The 17,367-nt window shown below is 39.5% G+C and overlaps 1 protein-coding gene across 1 annotated transcript; it reads right to left on the bottom strand.

Annotated features, from left to right (window-relative positions):
- Positions 1-202: 202 nt before the first annotated feature.
- Positions 203-16,709, bottom strand: cdh15 (cadherin 15, type 1, M-cadherin (myotubule)). The gene is made up of 14 exons (XM_061036580.1): positions 16,445-16,709; positions 8,543-8,710; positions 6,303-6,458; positions 5,710-5,854; positions 4,611-4,792; positions 4,399-4,527; positions 4,062-4,244; positions 3,312-3,556; positions 3,080-3,216; positions 2,716-2,946; positions 2,351-2,590; positions 1,957-2,108; positions 1,520-1,711; positions 203-861 (listed from the first exon to the last, which is right to left on the bottom strand). Exons 1-14 carry the CDS (start codon positions 16,493-16,495, stop codon positions 661-663), a joined length of 2,412 nt encoding a protein of 803 aa, XP_060892563.1. The 5' UTR covers positions 16,496-16,709; the 3' UTR covers positions 203-660.
- Between the last annotated feature and the right edge of the window lie 658 nt (positions 16,710-17,367).

The following is a 17,367-nucleotide window of genomic DNA, read 5'->3' as shown; positions in this document are numbered from 1 at the left end:
AGTGAAATCTAAATTCGATGAACATGTGAAAACAAAATAATTCATAGTCCTTACCTCCAAACTCTGTGATGACTGAGTGTTGTGTGGTGCTGTGTGTTTTGTATATTTTCATATATGTTACTGGTTGTCTAAAAAAGCCTCCAAAAATGTTAACAGATGCTGGAATGGAGGATTGGTGATCTTAGAAGAAAAGCAGTCAAAATCAATATCAAAGCAAATTTATCTTATAAAATAACATATATAAAAAAAGAAATACATTAAAACAATTAAAATCTCAGGCTTGTTGTATGCGTCATTCCTGAGTAATTTGAAATCTGAGGGTAAACAACAACAGACATGGACATCATTTCAACAAACATTCGGTTTCCCTTTAGCCTTTCCTTTTGGCTGATCGTGCCAACACAATTTTACTGTCTCCGTTACTTTTCCTGAAAACTTTGCAACAAGCCATTCTGTGAGCTGTGTCCAAATAATCCTCTAGTAACCCCGCGGCACACTGGATTCAACGCCCCATGGTTTTGCATAGTTTTTTTTTTCTCCCCCTTGTCAAATCTCATCCTGGACTAAAATATTTGTTGTCCAGAAAAGAAAACCCCTGACGTGTGTTCTGTGTCCCAAACTGCTGGTGAATCAGACAGCCCTTCTCTCTCTCTCTCCATCCTAACGGGGGTCATACATATTGGCCAGTTTCTGAAAGCGTGGTCCCCAGTTGTTGAGGTAGTCGTAGTCCTGGTCTCCATCAGAGCTACCTGAAGCGATGGAGCTGAGGCTGCCTGCCAGTGAGCCCTCTCCCTCGTAATCATAGATCAGTGCAGTGTCGTATGGAGGCACATTTGGGTCGTTGTCTGCTGCCTCCAGGCCCTGAGGGAAGAAAATTACAGTTTTTTTTTAACTTGCAGAGGTTTGAAGAAATGTCCTTGGAATGTAGTTTTAATTGCCAATGTATATAAATGACGCTTGATTGGGAAAAAAAAAACGTTTACAACCTTATAATTCATACTCTGAAATTCTGAACAGCACATTCAAAATGAACAACTATCATAAGACAGTGACACCTTATTGTTTAAAATTCTGAATTTACATCTGAGATCCAAATGAAATGCAAAGAAAGTTCACGTTTAATATCAGAAAATAAAGGGATTTTTTAAAGTTGTGCCTTCAAAACAGTACCTACACAAAGCATAATCATATTAGAATGTAAGACGGACTTATTCAATGCAAACTTTTCACCATTCAAACTGTGTTTTAAATAACAGATACAATCAAACTTTTAACAGCATCAGAAAACATCTCTCTTTATTATGTTTTTGAAAGCGTTTTATGGAAGAAAGGGTCATGAAAGAACATTCCTGTTTAAAAAAAACTCCCTTTTGCACTATTTAAGACGAGAGAAAAATATGAAGTCAGGCTGTGCAATATGTCGCATTGAAGGCAGAGAGCAGCGTTGAACTGCTAGTCTAACAACGATGATTTTAAATGTATTTTAAATATGTAAAATAAATCCTTTCTTTCTCCTCACGTCATTAATGAAGTCCACGATGTCAGTGGGGTCTGCAGGAGGCCTCCTTGGGTACGTGGGTGAGGGCAGGTTGTGTGGGGCATCCTTCCTGAGGGGCTGCTTTCCTCGAGGGACACCGGACGCTGGGTAGTAGCACCCCGGGGTTGAAGGGATATCATGGGGATTCCACAGCAGGTCAATGTTAAAGGCATTCTGCGAAGGCGAGAGGGAGAGGCTACAGATTTACTGTGCATGTACTTTATGAATACAGAAAAATGAAGCCAAGGGTCTAAAAGTAAGAGTTTTTGGAGACATGATCACACTATTTCATACCATCTATTAAATACAACCTGCAAGATTTTATATCATATTGTATCACTGCATTCTACAATCAATGCCTAGTTTGCATAACAAAGTCAAGAACTCTTCCAGTTGATTTTAGACCTGTCTAACCTTACCTCGTCCTCCTCGCCCCCTCCTTGCTCGTCATAATTGAAAACATTATCACGGATGTCGTCTTCCGATTCCCCCACAAGCAGACCTGTTCCTTTCTTAATGTGATGACGTCTTCCACAGGTGGTCACGGCCACCGCCATAAGGAGGAGCACCACTGCAGTTAAACAGGATATAAAACATAGCAGTTACTAATTCATTCCTGTTTTAAAGGTCATATGGTCAAACATTAAGTGGGTTAAGGTCATCATTGAGGGTATTGGTTATAATCTCTGTAAAATGATTTGTTGTGAAGTCTGTAAAATATCAGGAACTAGCATCAGGTATTCTTATTGTTCTTGTTGGGGAAGAAAAACCACGATTTCTAAGACTGAATGATGTGTTCAAGGTGAGACTTACACAGAAGGAGAACAAAACAGGCTATGATGATGACGAGAGCGATGAAGCTGATCCCCACACTGGAGCCCAAGATAGCCCCCACTTCAGACCTGCAATCCCCAAAGGAGTCACAGGGACACACAGTCACATTAACCTGAGCGTAGGCACTCAGAACCGGGCTGCCAGCGTCTGACACCAACACTGTGACCGCATACTCTCCTGCCTCCAGCTCCACGAGAGGATGGAGCACAGCATGGGTATCTGAAGAAGGAAAAACATTGAAGAAATGTCTGATTTCAGGAGATTCATGGTAAACAAAAACACAAAACAATTCTGCAGACTCAACATCTCTGGCTCTATTCTTAACCCTGATTGTTTGTCCTTGCCATTGACTTGGACGACGGTCCAGTTGATTGACCCATCCATGGGCATTTCAAATGTGAAGGGTGCAGCGTGTGGAGAAAGGTCTTCATCCACAGCAGTCAAAACCAGACCCGAACCAGTCCGGCTTGCATCCTTACATACAGAGCCACTCAGAGGGATGAGCTGAGGGGGGAAGTCATTGGTCTCCTTCAGTGTGATGAGCACTGTGGCCGTGGTTGACACTCCATCAGCATCTACAGGACAAAGTTAATACACAGCATTGACACACTAAGTTAGAATAGTAATTTGATGTTTGTTTGTTTTTTTTTGTTAGGTGTTTAATCAATACTTATTTGACCTAGTTGGCAAATTTAGCCCCAAACTGACCTGTAACCTTGACAACAGCAGCGTAGATATTTTTTTTAACATGTGGAGAGCGCATGTTAAATGTTCTCCTGGCACTGATGTCTCCTGTATCCCCGTTTATGTCCAGCCACCTCTCAGGATCTCTGCTAATCTCGTACCTGCCACACAGAGCAAAGAGAAAGTTACAGACGCACAAACTGACTGACTTTTATATATTTTTAAGAACACAAAATGTATCCAAATGCGTCCATACCTCAGGTCTGAGTTATCTGGGTCAGTGGCGATGTTGCTTTTCAATAAAGTCCCAGGGACCACAGACTCGGGGACCACAATTCGTATGGGGTCCTCCATGAAATGTGGAGCTTCGTTCTCGTTAACAACCCTCACCACCACTGTAGCCGTGCTCACTGGGAGGTTGGGAGCCTTGCTGCTCAGAGGGTTGAGATTTTCCACCATCAGAATCAGTTTGTACTGACTCTGTGCTTCAAAATCTAATGGCTGCATGAAAAAACAGATAAGAAAGGAGTTATTGTGAAAAGAAGACTTTGCCCCTCACAATGGTTTAATGTACCAATAATCGAAATGATCAATCTTTATTAATAATAAATGTGGTTAAACATACAGTTTAAGTATTTTAGAAGTAATTTACATATTTAACAAACCTGCATCTGATGTTGAAAAAAAACTAAAAAGCATCTTTTTCTCAGAAACGTGTAGTTTCAAAACTCCATCACTAGAGGGTGGTGTTGAGCTATGTCTGAGGGCTTCACTGCATTTTTTTTTTTAACTGAAATTAATTTTCACAAAATCCATAACTCCCACATCCCTTAACCCCTAACCCTACACCTTGAATATAGTTTCATGTATAATATAGAATTTCAACAGGCAAATGACAAGGTGTGACCTGTTAATGGTTGGCCCCGAAGTCTCTGATGTTGTTTTAACATCCTTTACAATCATCCCCTCCCTCACACAGTTTCAGAATCAGATCATCAGACTGTACCTTCACCACTCTCAAAACACCCTGGTTGGTGGCGGGATCTGTGCTGATGGCAAATTTTCCTTCGGGGTCGTTTGAAATGGAGTATTGGGCCTCCCAGTTTCCTGTTCCAGGATCATCTTTGTCCGTCACATTTACCCGACCGATCTCATAGTCCTTCCTGTTCTCCTCAGCTGTCAAAATGTACTATAGATCCACACATGAAAACACAGATCAAAAGATTCAATCAAGTGTTATGAAGTGATGCATTAACAATGAAAGTCTTAACGTTTAATGAATGTAAGTTGGGTGTTTTAGATATCAAGTGAAAGACTGCCTTATACATTGTTGTGAGACTCACATTGGCTGGGCTGAACTGAGGAACGTGGTTGTTGATGTCAGTGACATGTATGATTGCCACTCCTTCACTTGTAAGCCCCATTCCCCCCATATCAGCAATCTGCAGCTTTAATTGGAAACTCTTCACCACCTATGACAGAATATGTCACATTTTAGGGAAATGAGCTATAACATGATGATCTGCAAGCATCTTCAACCTAACCTGCATGTTACCTCTCGGTCCAGGCCTACATCCCTCGTGTAGATGGCTCCTGTCTCGTTGTTAATACCAAACATCGTCTTGGTAACAGCGTTGGCAGGAAAGCTCTCCTGGCCAATGATGGAGTAGCTGAGATAGGCGTTTTCTGTCATTGGGTCATCTGCATCAGTGGCCAACACTGTCATCACTGATGTGCCTGTCAAAGAAATGTAATTCTTCAATCAGCTGGATAGATCTGTCAGAATGAATCACAGAGGTGTGAATCTCGTGCTGAGGCTGCACAAGTTCACTGAAAAATATGACACTTGTAGCCACTGAGTAATGCAAGTAGAAAGAAATTACAGAATTACTTTTAATCTGTAATCACCAATTCAATCTTGGCGCCCTGTAAGCAGCCTAAACAAGCATGTTTATTTATCCAACTTAAGCTTGCTTATTTAGGCATGAAATCCCTTCTTTTTTTTTTAGCTTTTGTCGGAGCTCTTTCCATTCCCTGAGGAAAATATCTGGCTTTTTAACTGCTAAATACTCCATTATGTACACTTTCTCCTCGCCTTGCTTATCTGCCTTCTGTATAGTGCAGGTAAGTGGGTGTAGTTATATAAATACAATTCTGCTTGAAATCTGGAATCTGAATATGATGGTGTAGACAATGTTAGCGTGAGCTCAAATGTTTTAGGTTGTAAAACCACAACAATGAGCTGAAATACCCTTAAAAAAAAGCTGATTAAGGCTGAGGGAAACTAATAATCATCCATGTATCCTGCACCAAATGTACGTAGTAATGACATGCAGTGTTCATATAATATTGATTGCAGAAGCTTTAAACTGTTATGTGTTCATGAAACACATGCACACACAATCCCTGTTAATTGTTTAGCACCAATACACCAAGTCAAAGTCGTTGTATGTGTAAATGTACTTGGCAATAAACCCAGATTCTGATTCTGATTCTGATTCTGAAACACTGGGGGAAAAACAGTACAAGTAAAGTGCTATGCTTTAGTTTAAGCCCCTCCCAGATGAGAAGGGGGTATCAAATGGATCATTAGAACATTTTGGTTCAAAAGTATAATAAAGTGTGCAGTGCAGTAGCTGTATACATTGATGTACCTGGTACTGAGAACTCAGAGACAGAGCCAACAAACTGGCTCTGGGTGAAGGCTGGTCGGTTGTCGTTCTGATCCAGCACCATTATCTCTATGGTGGTCGGGTTCTCTAGCCTCTCACCACTGGGGGACAGCGCAAAAGCTTTCAGCTACACACACACAAACACAGAAACAATAAATAAATTCTGAGTGAACACTCCAATCGTGATATATGTACAACGAATTACCACAAGTCCAACATATTCCTTTGGGTATTTGTGGAGTATGTACACAACACATGCTGAAAATGGCAGAAAGAAATGTGCAGGATGTTTGGTTTAAATTCATGCGTTACATCACCAGTCATCTGGAAGAAACACTCTGAAGTTTCTCCCAAGATGCCCATAAAGGCCCTTGGAAAGTGACCTCTGGCTGTTTGTGCCGGTGTCTATGACACTGATAAATGATTTGAGACAAACACATGGACCTATGCTCTGAAACACATGTAGGGTCTCATTGTCCCTTTGGATTTGTGTTAGGTATTTCTGCTTGATTGCACTGTGAAGCACAATTTAAGTGCCTGGTCTTTTAAATACACTCCCATCAATTCTCTCTTACCGTGAAGCTTCTGTATTTCTCTCTGTCCAGCGGTCGTTTGCTCCTGATTATTCCTGTTTTGTCATCAATCTCAAACAGATTCTTGGGCTCCTGGTCCACTCCAGGTCCTTCTAACTTGTAGATCACCACTCCTGTAAAGATCTTGTCCGATTTGATCTAAACACAAAAAGGAGGAGATTACATTTATCATCTTCGCAGCCTCATAGGGAGTTGGGGGTAAGGGATTGTAAAGCTTGTGTTGTAACACCAGATGTGAGTATGTTGACAGTCAGGGACCTTGACACAAGAGTGTTTAAGCTCAGAGAGGCCTTTGACTAACAGCAGGAAATGAGATTCTGACCTATGAATAGCTAGGAGTCTATATTTTATGCATTCTGCATTCACTTTTATTGACACATGGTCTGTGATGTTTATTCATCACCTTATAAAAGCTGCTCAATATTTCTACTTGTAGTGTAAGATTTATATGCTAACTGGTTGTCTGTGGCAGCCTGAACAAAACATTTACATTTCATGTGTCTTTTAAACATGTTATGTTTAACTTAAGTGTTGTAGGCCTAGAGCTAATTAAACACTGTCACCTATCAGCTTATTAATCATCTGCATGACAATGATTTAGTTTCCAGATGAAAACACTACAAATCCTTCATTTTTAGAACTTCAATTTTCATTCAAGTGTGTAAAATGACAGATCCCACCAGCTCCCAAAGCAAAGTAAAATTTAGTAGCTTAGTTTGTTTAATAAGATCTTATTAATGTCTGTCTATGGCTTCTAGACAAAATGAGCACTCGTCAGGACCAAAAGGAGATTTTGTCCATTTCCTCATTTGTCTTAAAGACGATCCTGAGACATAAACATGGTTCTGGATCACAGTGAGCCCTGTGTGAGAACTAAGTGAGATCTCTTGTATTTCTTGCAGTTGTCTTTGTTCAAGATCTAAGCTTGAGGAAAAATAAGACTACAAAAAGCTCTCAAATGTGTCTCTAAATGAAGGTTCAGTTTCACATTCTGAGTTCTCAAATTGGTCTTCCAGATGTCTCATTCTAAGATCTCTTAGAGGACAAAGATGACACACATCTCATTCCTAGATCTGAGCTTCAAGTAAAAAAAAAATGAGACAAACGCAAGATCTCTAATAAGTCTCAATATGATCTCAACAATCGAAAACGCTTAGGTCTGTGTCTGATTTTATAGATAAATAAGGAGTATTTATGGGATATACAACAATACATATTTTATTTACATATAGGATGTTAAACTCTCAGAACTTTAAGTTATTTCACACTCAATTTACATCAAGCAGCACCATGGCGGTGCGAAAGTAGACAGAAGTCCCCATGGTGTGTAGTTCTCAGGGAACTCCCTAGTAGATAGTTCCTCTTCAAAAAGTCCCCAGAACTGTTTGGTCGAAAAACTTGTGACAAAGTTACGGTCCAGGCTCCCTTTCTGTGTGGCTATTGCAAATTAAGGAGCAAAACCTACAGATGGACTGTCTGTGAATAGAAACTGACTTGGCTTGGAAGTGATGTTTAGGGCAGTAAGAGAGATCCTCAATCAACCAAAATTTAAATGGTGGATTCTTTTTTGAACTCTCCAAAACCAAACACTGTTGTAAAAGTGCAGGATCCAATAAAACTGTGTCTTTAAGAGCTCTAATTAAAGCTGCAAACATTAGCATGTGTAGCTATCAAGCTTACTATTCACAGTGGTGATTTTGTCTATCCCTGTTTGTATTCCTATGGTTTCAAATAGAAAATGTAATTTGAGTGGTATTTGTCTACAATAAATGTGAACTGTATATGTGTGAGAACAGAGCTTCCTGAGCTTCCTGTGAGAGACAATGTTAAAAAAAGAGGACATTTAGCACTTAGAAGACTTGGCAATAGATGTACATGATTATTAACACTCAGATTGCTGAAGCATATAACAGCTGTGTTGCTAACATACACTTGGCATGAGACTCCGGATATATCAAGCTCTGTGTAATGCTCTCGAGGTGGATTGTGTCCCTCATCACTGACACTGACAGCAAATTTCGGAATAGGATATTTTAATAACCAGTACGAACATGATTAATTATAGCAGCAAGCAAAATCTGCTTGTATTTAATGACTCCTGATTATTGTTTTTGGATAGACTTGAAGTTTTTTTTAAAACCGATAATTAAGTACCTTCCATGACAGAAATACAACTTCTGATTCAATTATTTTGTGAGATTCTTTTTATTTTACATTTTTACCTGGACAAGGTCTTCAGGAACCTGTTTGCTGTTCTCCAGCACTCTGATTGGAGGGATGATCCAGTCTCTCTTCACCCTGACCATTCCGTTTCCTTGATTTCTCCATGGGTAAAGGGCCTGAGGATGGAGCTCTCCCTGTGTGTGATAAGGTTCTGCAGAAATCCACACCTGAATGAAAAAAAAAAAAAACACAGCATGAAAATCACATTATTATAAAATCACAGATTATAAAACATTAAGACTGATTGCATTGCAGTTGATAAAAAGACATAATGTATATCAGTGAAGTTGGACATGAAATGTAGTTTTTGATTCAAGTATTACTCACTTCCTGGATGACTCAAATTATGTCATTATAGATTTGTGCAGCTGTTCAAAACCATGCAAAGAGTCTCCCACAGCGCTGTTGTATTCCCAGTGGCTTTATTGAATTGCTGTGCGATAGCTTCAACTATGAGGTTGTCTGTAATATGGAATCCATGGGATTGTGTGTGTGGGGGGGTGGGGGGGCAGAGAGGAAGCCGTGCCACGGCCTCAGGTTTCACTCACTAATACGTGTCTTTGTAAGCTTGCTTTGATCTGGGTGCAAATTCATCCCAGGACCAGGAAACACAAACACTCATGCTCATTTCACAAGCCCTCATTCACCACATTGCTGTCTTAGCTAAGTTCACACAAATTTACCCACTCACTCACACTCACACTCACACACACACACACACACACACACACACACATAACTCACATGTGAGACACACACTCACACAACAGCTGTCGAGTATGGATTTAGATCCTGTGCTTTCCCACCCGCATTCCCCCTCACACTCACAAATTCCCCTTTATGCTCAGCTCTGCACCTGACTAGGAGTTTGGGGTCACCTTACGGATCTGCTCTGCTGCAGGAATTTCATGGACACACTGATATTCATGCTTTCTCTCACACACACACACGCACACACACAAGCTGACATACATGAATGTGCATCAACAAGCACCCTCCCACGTACAAGCATGTACACAGTTCTGTTGCTTCCTTCTTTTCTGTGGGAATTCACTGGATTTAGCATTAGTTCACATGTGTTTTACAGCTCAAATACTAAATCTATAGAACCGGAAGTGAAACGGGTCTCGAAGGTTTTTGTTTAACCTTTGAGATTTCCATTTTGTCCTGCTAAATATTGATGGAAAACCTGTTTCATTTCAAATTGTAATGAGAGTAGACAGAGGATCAGTAGTACTAGGGATGGGAATTGTGGGCTAAATTAAGTTATGTGAGAATACGATCGATACGATACAATTTATGATAAGATACTGTATATCATACAGTATAATACGATATACATATGTGGCCCATAAGGATAATATCAAAATACAGTGATTCACTGATAATGAATATATTGCATGACAATCGTATAATGATTTATCATGATATCTTTATTGAAGAATATGAAATGCAGCTAAAAAGCAGGATTAATGTACAATTTATTCAATGCAATTTGTCAGTTTCACTTTTAATCATGTTACATCTCTTAACTTCGTTTCATTGCTTTTCAACATTATCCTGCTTTCTTCTTCTTTTATCCTGCTGTAAACATCTTCTTTGTCTCTTAAACTTCCTTTCATGTTTCAAACATAGGTCATAAAAGCCCCTGTGAGAAGTCATAAAGTATTTACACAGTGAGTCAAATTGGCAGGGAAGTCTGTTTGACGCCAGCAATTCGATAATTGTTTCACTCGAGTCAGATATATTGCCTCATCAATATTTCCTCCAAAAGATATTGGGTACATTTTTGAATATTTTGGGAAATGCCTGTGATCCCTGTCGTGTCTGTGGGTTGAGTGATCTGATACTGTGATCCTTTGGCATGCTGTTCAACAATGCAGGGAAAAATGGCAACCATGGGTGGCATCTGCAGGCCGAGTCAGAGGGCAGGCTAAGCTTAGCTAGTTCTATATTCTTGTCCCGAACCTATTTAACTTTTTGTAGCCATCGTCATCTACACATGAACAGCGATGTTTACGCTCACATTCCAGCAGTGCATGTCAACCACACTAATGAATCCTGATAGCTATCTGCTTCCATACTTCAGACTTGCAAATAGTTACATGTAAATGTGATCTCAAGCCTTCATAGTACACATTCTGCCTTGTCACTTAACCTCAACATCAATAACACCTGCATCACAGTTGTGTTTCCAAATATAGCACGTCCTTTCTGATATGCAGACACTATGGCTAACATGAGAATCTTTGTTTAAATGCACAGACAGTGAGGTGCAGACCAGTGTGAGCATCAATGCAGGTTTATAAATCTTCTCCAGAACACCTGGCTTATTGCATAATTAAATAAAAGAAATGTAACTTAAAGAATCAATGTGTTAACTGAGGATTGATTTTCAAATTGGTAAAGGTATTTAATTATAACATTTGAGAAGATTTACAGTAAGACACTTAATTTTTGGTACTGAACATGTTTCAAATCCATCAGGATACAAAATCTGGGGACCATGAATGTCTATATATTTCCATGGCAATCCAGGAAAAGACGTTCCCTTTACATAAAATTCCAACCTAACTGGTAGATAATTTAAGTCAGTAGAATTTATCCTCTGGGAACTAAGAATGTTTAAACAAAATTTCACTCGATCCATCAAATAGATATTGAGTCAAGACCAAAGTGGGGGTACCAACAGACAGGCTGAGTGACCGGTAAACTGACAAATCAACACCGCCATCTATTAAACCACATCACTGGCTTGACAAAAAAAAGAGATTCAACCATGTTTTGTAAAGTTGGTTTAAATGTAATGTTTTTAATTTTTGATAAATTATATTTCCATTTTTTAAAACCAATACGATTATTGAAATGTTGTCTATTGAGTGTCAGTGACCATCTGCACATGAGACAAGGGGAAATTTAAGAGGAAACTGTGGCTCCACCAAGTATCTGCTTGGGTCTTAATGTTTTCACCAGACCGAGATGCAGTAACGCCAAAGTATCATGTTACCAATTAGACCAAAGAGTTCCTTTTCTGAGAGAAAGAGCGACGACACCACATACAGATTAACTGTTTTAGAGGCTTTTCCCAGAAACCTTTACAGCCTGGCCTTTCACCTCGAGCCCTCACAGAAGTATGGACAGCTTGTTTGGGGATGATATGCCCTCACAGCAAGAGCTGTTAAGCACTTCTGCCGAGGAGTGTTCACTGAGTCGGAGAAAGTTTGATTCTACCTCGATGATGCTGGTTTTCGAGAACAAATGAGTCCTATTGTATTATAGATAGTGGTTGACAACATGGAAAATTTTCAGGAGATGATTTCTCCAGAATAAATCATTTAATGTATTACATTAAAAGGAAAGCCTGTTTTAATTTATAAGAAGTACATTTGGGTTACATTTGGCAATACAGGCTCACAGTGACATTTCCGTTAAGTATTCGATTCAGCTAAAGTCTATTTACCCCCTTGCAACATTTAAGAGTATCTGTAAAAGAACCACCTTAAAGAGTCTACTCTAAGTTTTAAGAGGAGTGTGCATCTCTGTTTATTTCTGTATTAAACCTCTTCTAACCAAAGTGTCTCCCCTCCAGGAATGCGTGAGCAGAAAAGTCCTTAAATAACTCAAGAAATCACTGTCCAGCCAGGCAACATGTCTGACAGTCTTTTTGGCCAAAGGGCTTGAGGTCACACAGGTGTCCCTCCGGTCACTGCTGTCACTGGTCCTCAAGCATAGACATACACCTAGTCAGTCACCCACCAGCAGTATTGGTCCCACACCCATTCTCTTTGCTAAGTCATGACTGCTTGGCATGGGTGGCCTATTTATGGTGCCACTACAAGTGTGAGTCTCTCTTGGAACAGATGTCTGAGGTTGGGGAATGCTGAGCAAGGTTGAAACATTGAGACTAAAAGTAGGGCTCAACAGGGGTATAAACATGGAGTTACTAAAAAAAATATAGGCCCTACATAATGCAACGATCCTGAACTGAAGTTGTCCAAATTGCCATCACATTGTCTTAACTATCCATCGGATGCACATTTTAATAGCCAGCTATTTGAAAATATGCATTTATTTCTCCTCTCATAGATGAGGCAGTGATGCATTGGGTCTGGATAATTACATCTATATTTCAATTATTCCATTGTCAGAGTATTTGAAAACAAATGTCATCAGTTTTTACAGTACCTTAATAATATTAAAATCTGCTCTCAATATCTTTTTTGTTCTATATTTAGTTTTTTAGATTACCAATATGTAGTCTAGATTTAGTTTTTTAGATTACCAATGTGTTCTAAATTTAGTTTTTTTTAGATTTGCTAAATGTGTCCTAGATTTACTTTTCCTAAACCAATGATTTCTTAAAATTCATTGACTAGATTTTGTTGAGTCGGCTGAACGGAATGCCTCAGGGATGTATTTCAAGATAACTTCTTTTCTCTATTTTTTGGTTAATGATCTACTATTTTAATCTGTTTTGCACAACTTATACAACAATACTATCATATATACACAGAAAGCTCTTCATTTACTGCTGAATTAAACACAATCATATTTAAGGGTGCTAGCAGACTTGGTGTGAGGAGTACAATTCCAAATTAAACTCTGATTTAATTTCTAATGATAGGAGAAAGAAAAACAAATACTTCGATTGATTCTGAACTGACCTCTTAACCATCAAGTTAATTTCATTGAGAAGTTAAATTATGTCGTGGATGTTTGTTTTTGTTTTGGACTTTACTGTAGATTCATCTTTACTACAACATAATGCTTGAAGACACATTTTTGTAACGTAGTTTTAGTACAGATATCACTTACAAGTGACAAGCTGAAAAAAAATCTAAAATATACATTTGCATGAACATCTTATAAAAACGGCTTTTAATGCATGCAATGTGATGATACCTCTTGGGTATCTACATGAGTTAATTTACTTATCCATTCCTAAAACAACTGTCACCAACTAGTCGTCCATGTCTCAGTCAGACTCACTTCACTGTTCTGTCGATTACTTTTATGTTCTGGTTTTGTTGCCCTTTCCTCCTCATGAAACATTAGTCAGTGTAAAACAACACACAGGTATCCACACCCAGCAGGACCTGTGTTTCAGACTCTAAATCCTCTGACTGATTGTTTCCGATGAGTGAGACCTCAGCGCCAGCTGGCCGCTGCTACAGAGTCTTGATCTGTACCCGATTTCATGGTCAAACAGCGGCCCACTCGTCTTTCCCCAATGGGGATTACAGAGCGAGACAAATGGCATCACGTATGCATCTGGGAACAGCTGTGGCTGGTGCCCCCTCTCACAACACCCGGCAGGCCCGAAAAGTAACATTCAAAACATCACCAGCATACTGACAATTAAAAGAACACAACTGGAAGCTATCAGGTGACATTCAGCAAAGCCCCTGATTTGGATTTAAAGCTATTTTTTTTATTCTGATAATCTACATCTTTAGAATTTGTGATAATGGTTGGTTCTTCTTATCATGCATGTATCAGAATAGAGTTCAGTCCTAACATGGTTAGGATTTGCTGGACATGGTGGCCTGTAACCTTTGGGAATCATTATTTACAATGATAAACAGACTACTGGAAAAGTACATTTTATCTGATTTATGATTGTTACAGAAATATGACATCAGTTTTTCTCTTTGATTTTGTTTTACTCATTTGTGACCTTGTAGCAACTGTTTAGCACTTACCCATCAGTCCTCTACCAACACAAACAAAAATAAACACTTGGACATTCTTTTAAAGGCCAACATTAGAGATGTAAAACCACTGATTAAAGGAATATGCCACTTAAAATACATTTTTCCATATTGAAGCTACTGTATTTTTGCATGGTAGCTTTGAATACTACTACTCTTGGGTGGCCCGGTGGCCGGGTGGCCTTTGAAGTCCACTATGGGTCTGAGCATTTTGTGCTGGCAGTGCCTATTTTCAATACAAAATCAATGCAGTTCAGTGTTTTCACGCCCACAGTGTCGACAGTTTTTTGTTGCTGTGCTCACAGTGCTTTCAGTTGAAAATAATTAAACTTTTGGAACCCTGCCACGATCATCAGTTTCACTTCTCCCTCACCAACCAATCAAAGACAAAAAGTAACGGGACTTTTGATCAACTTTGTCAACAACAATGGCAGAGGAGAAACTAAACCTTTACCTCATGCACCCATACTCTTTTTGAGGGTTCCAGGGCTAGAGCTGCTAATGCCAAACACAATAAATTTCCATCATTTCCTTACATGGAAGAAAATATTAAGCAGAGCAGTTTAAACAGACCTAATGGTCACTACCAAGTGAGGTCGAAGTGCAGGGTAAGAACTTTTGTAACACAGCAACATTAACCAGAGAAAGGCTTTGAAATTGAGGTGGGTGATGCCAACTAAAAAACAAAACACTGCTCTTCCATGTGAAGGAGCCTGGTTGCAAATTTTCAGAGCCACCTTTCAATCATTTTCTGGAAGTATTCCACACCAAAGATTGATTTCTGGGGGAGCAGATTGTTCCATTTACAACTCACCAAATAAAGAAGAGCCACTTCTTTTTAGTTCAGTTATCATGCCTCTGGCATGTAAAGATGCAATTTAACACTAACCCCACCACTAGAGCTTAAGTTGTGCTCTGATATCTGCATCCAGCCTGAAGAAGTGGATCTTCATTTTTAAGGTCAAGCTTTAGGGTTTATATAGGTCTTTTAAAAATGCTTTTTAGGTTTCTCCCAAAATATGTCTTGCACATCATAAGAGGCTCTAACTGATTTTCCTGTTGTTGTTTCAGTGATCCATGACTTCCATGTCCTGAACAAACATCTTGTATTTTCTTTTCTTTCCTTTTCTTTTTTTCTTTTTTCAAAATAAATTTGGTAAAATTATACAGTAATCACAAAAAAACAGCGCAAAATTCACAATGAAGACTGCTGTCACAACTGTATAGCATCTTGCAACATCTACATTGAGTTATGGAGCATATCCAGGCAACACTGCCCTTCAGAATCACTGGAGGCCCACTCACTCACCATCCTAACCTGGGCTGCATTACTACTCAAAACAGAGAGAAAGACTGATGGTGGTTGGAAGTGCTGTTGGTGATATTTCAGTTTACATTGTCATCCATTTTCAAACTCATGATGGTGTATGCCGACAGGGGCTCCTAATGATGCCCCGAGCCCTCTGTACACATCTGGAGACTCTGTCTCCTCAAAACACTTCATCATCCTCTCTCCAACCAGGATGAAGTGTTTAGATCGGACTCAGCCTCTGATTGCAGAACACGTTCTGTGCCTCTATTGATGGAAATCAGTTGGTGTTTGGTTTGAGACATCACTCAGGTAATAATATAAACTGTGTATTTGAAGAGTGGGGCAACCAACGGGGAAATTTCTGACCGGGATCACACTCTGAAGGGGCAGGAAGTGAGACATATTTTTCTGAATTTTGGGTGTAGATTCAATAAGATCCATATAGCAGGGAAAGAGACAGAAGCAGAATGAGATACTGAAACTCAAGTGCAAGTGGAGTTCCTCTGCAGTACATTATCTATTGCAAAAGTACAAGAAATTGTTATTAAAACTATTCCAGCAATAAGAAGGAGCCGCAGCAGAAGCCCTTCTGATGCCTTACGTTTCTGGCACCTGTTCTCTGTTTTTTTTTTTCTGTCAAAGGTGAAAATAACAACTGTAGATAACATAGTCCACAGAACTTCAAATGCCATTAAACTATGAACCTAAGATAAACTTTAACGTTCTTACTTTTGAGCCTCTTTCATCCATTGAGCTTTACAGACTTTTCCCATGAGGTATACAACCCAAAACAAAGGTCTCCAAGGCAAAAAAAATGTCAACGTATCTTGCTCATTTAGTCTGACAACAAGCGTTAAAAAAACTTTGATTTGTCTTACCTGACAAAGCAGACTTCCCAGCACACACACCATCAACATCCGCGCTGCCATCCTGTCTACCTGCACTCAGTAACTAGGACCTCTGCTGACTTGAGGATCAGAATCTCCTCCGTTTAGAACTGGGCTTCTGTGCAGGTCAACTGAGCAAGGCCAATTTCTCCAACCCTGAAATCTGTCCCCTTCTTTCTTCCCCTCTGTTCACTTGCTCTTGCAGTCAGTCTGTCTGTCTGTCTGTCTCCCTCCTTTCCTCTCCCAGCGTCTGTCTCTCACAGCTCCTCCCTGTTCATAGCTGGGGTATGTTTCACAGTCGCGGGGTAAAGGGGTTAGAATTTCAGCAGCAGCCCTCCCATGTACCCCAGCACATGTGCTGTCACTCACAGGCTGGTGAGAGAGGAGAGAGAGACAGAGGGAGGGAGGGAGAGAGAGAGAGGGAGTGATGAAGAGAGAAGCAGGGCAGCTGTTTGTGGTGTAGACAGAAAAAGTGTCTTCACAAGTTTGAAGTAGATGTGTAAGTATGTACACTTTATTTAACAATTTTCAAAACACAGTGCTGAAAGTGTGACCCAAGGTAAGGGAGACTAAAGAGAAGTATGCCAAGAGATTGATGTATGAACACAACTACAAAGTATTAAAAGAGCTATTAGCTTTCCAGCTATTTCCATTAGCTTACACATCTATTTTATAACCAGCAAAGAAGGTGGTTGAGGTTTAACAGCTTCTTTACAATGAAATGTTTCTTGAAAGATTTGCAAGAAATTATCTATCACTATTTTTCCTTCCCTTCACTTGCAACAATTAATTTTCTTTCTTAGAAGTTAACTGCCAAATAATGGAATCCAACAGATCACAACAAATAGAAACACAATAAGTTAATTCACATGATCTACTTGACAGTGAAACAAACTCTCATGGAAACAGTCCTC

Source organism: Labrus mixtus, chromosome 1 (assembly GCF_963584025.1).
Source record: "Labrus mixtus chromosome 1, fLabMix1.1, whole genome shotgun sequence".
Taxonomy (NCBI): domain Eukaryota; kingdom Metazoa; phylum Chordata; class Actinopteri; order Labriformes; family Labridae; genus Labrus; species Labrus mixtus.
This window is presented reverse-complemented; position numbering and strand designations above follow the sequence as displayed.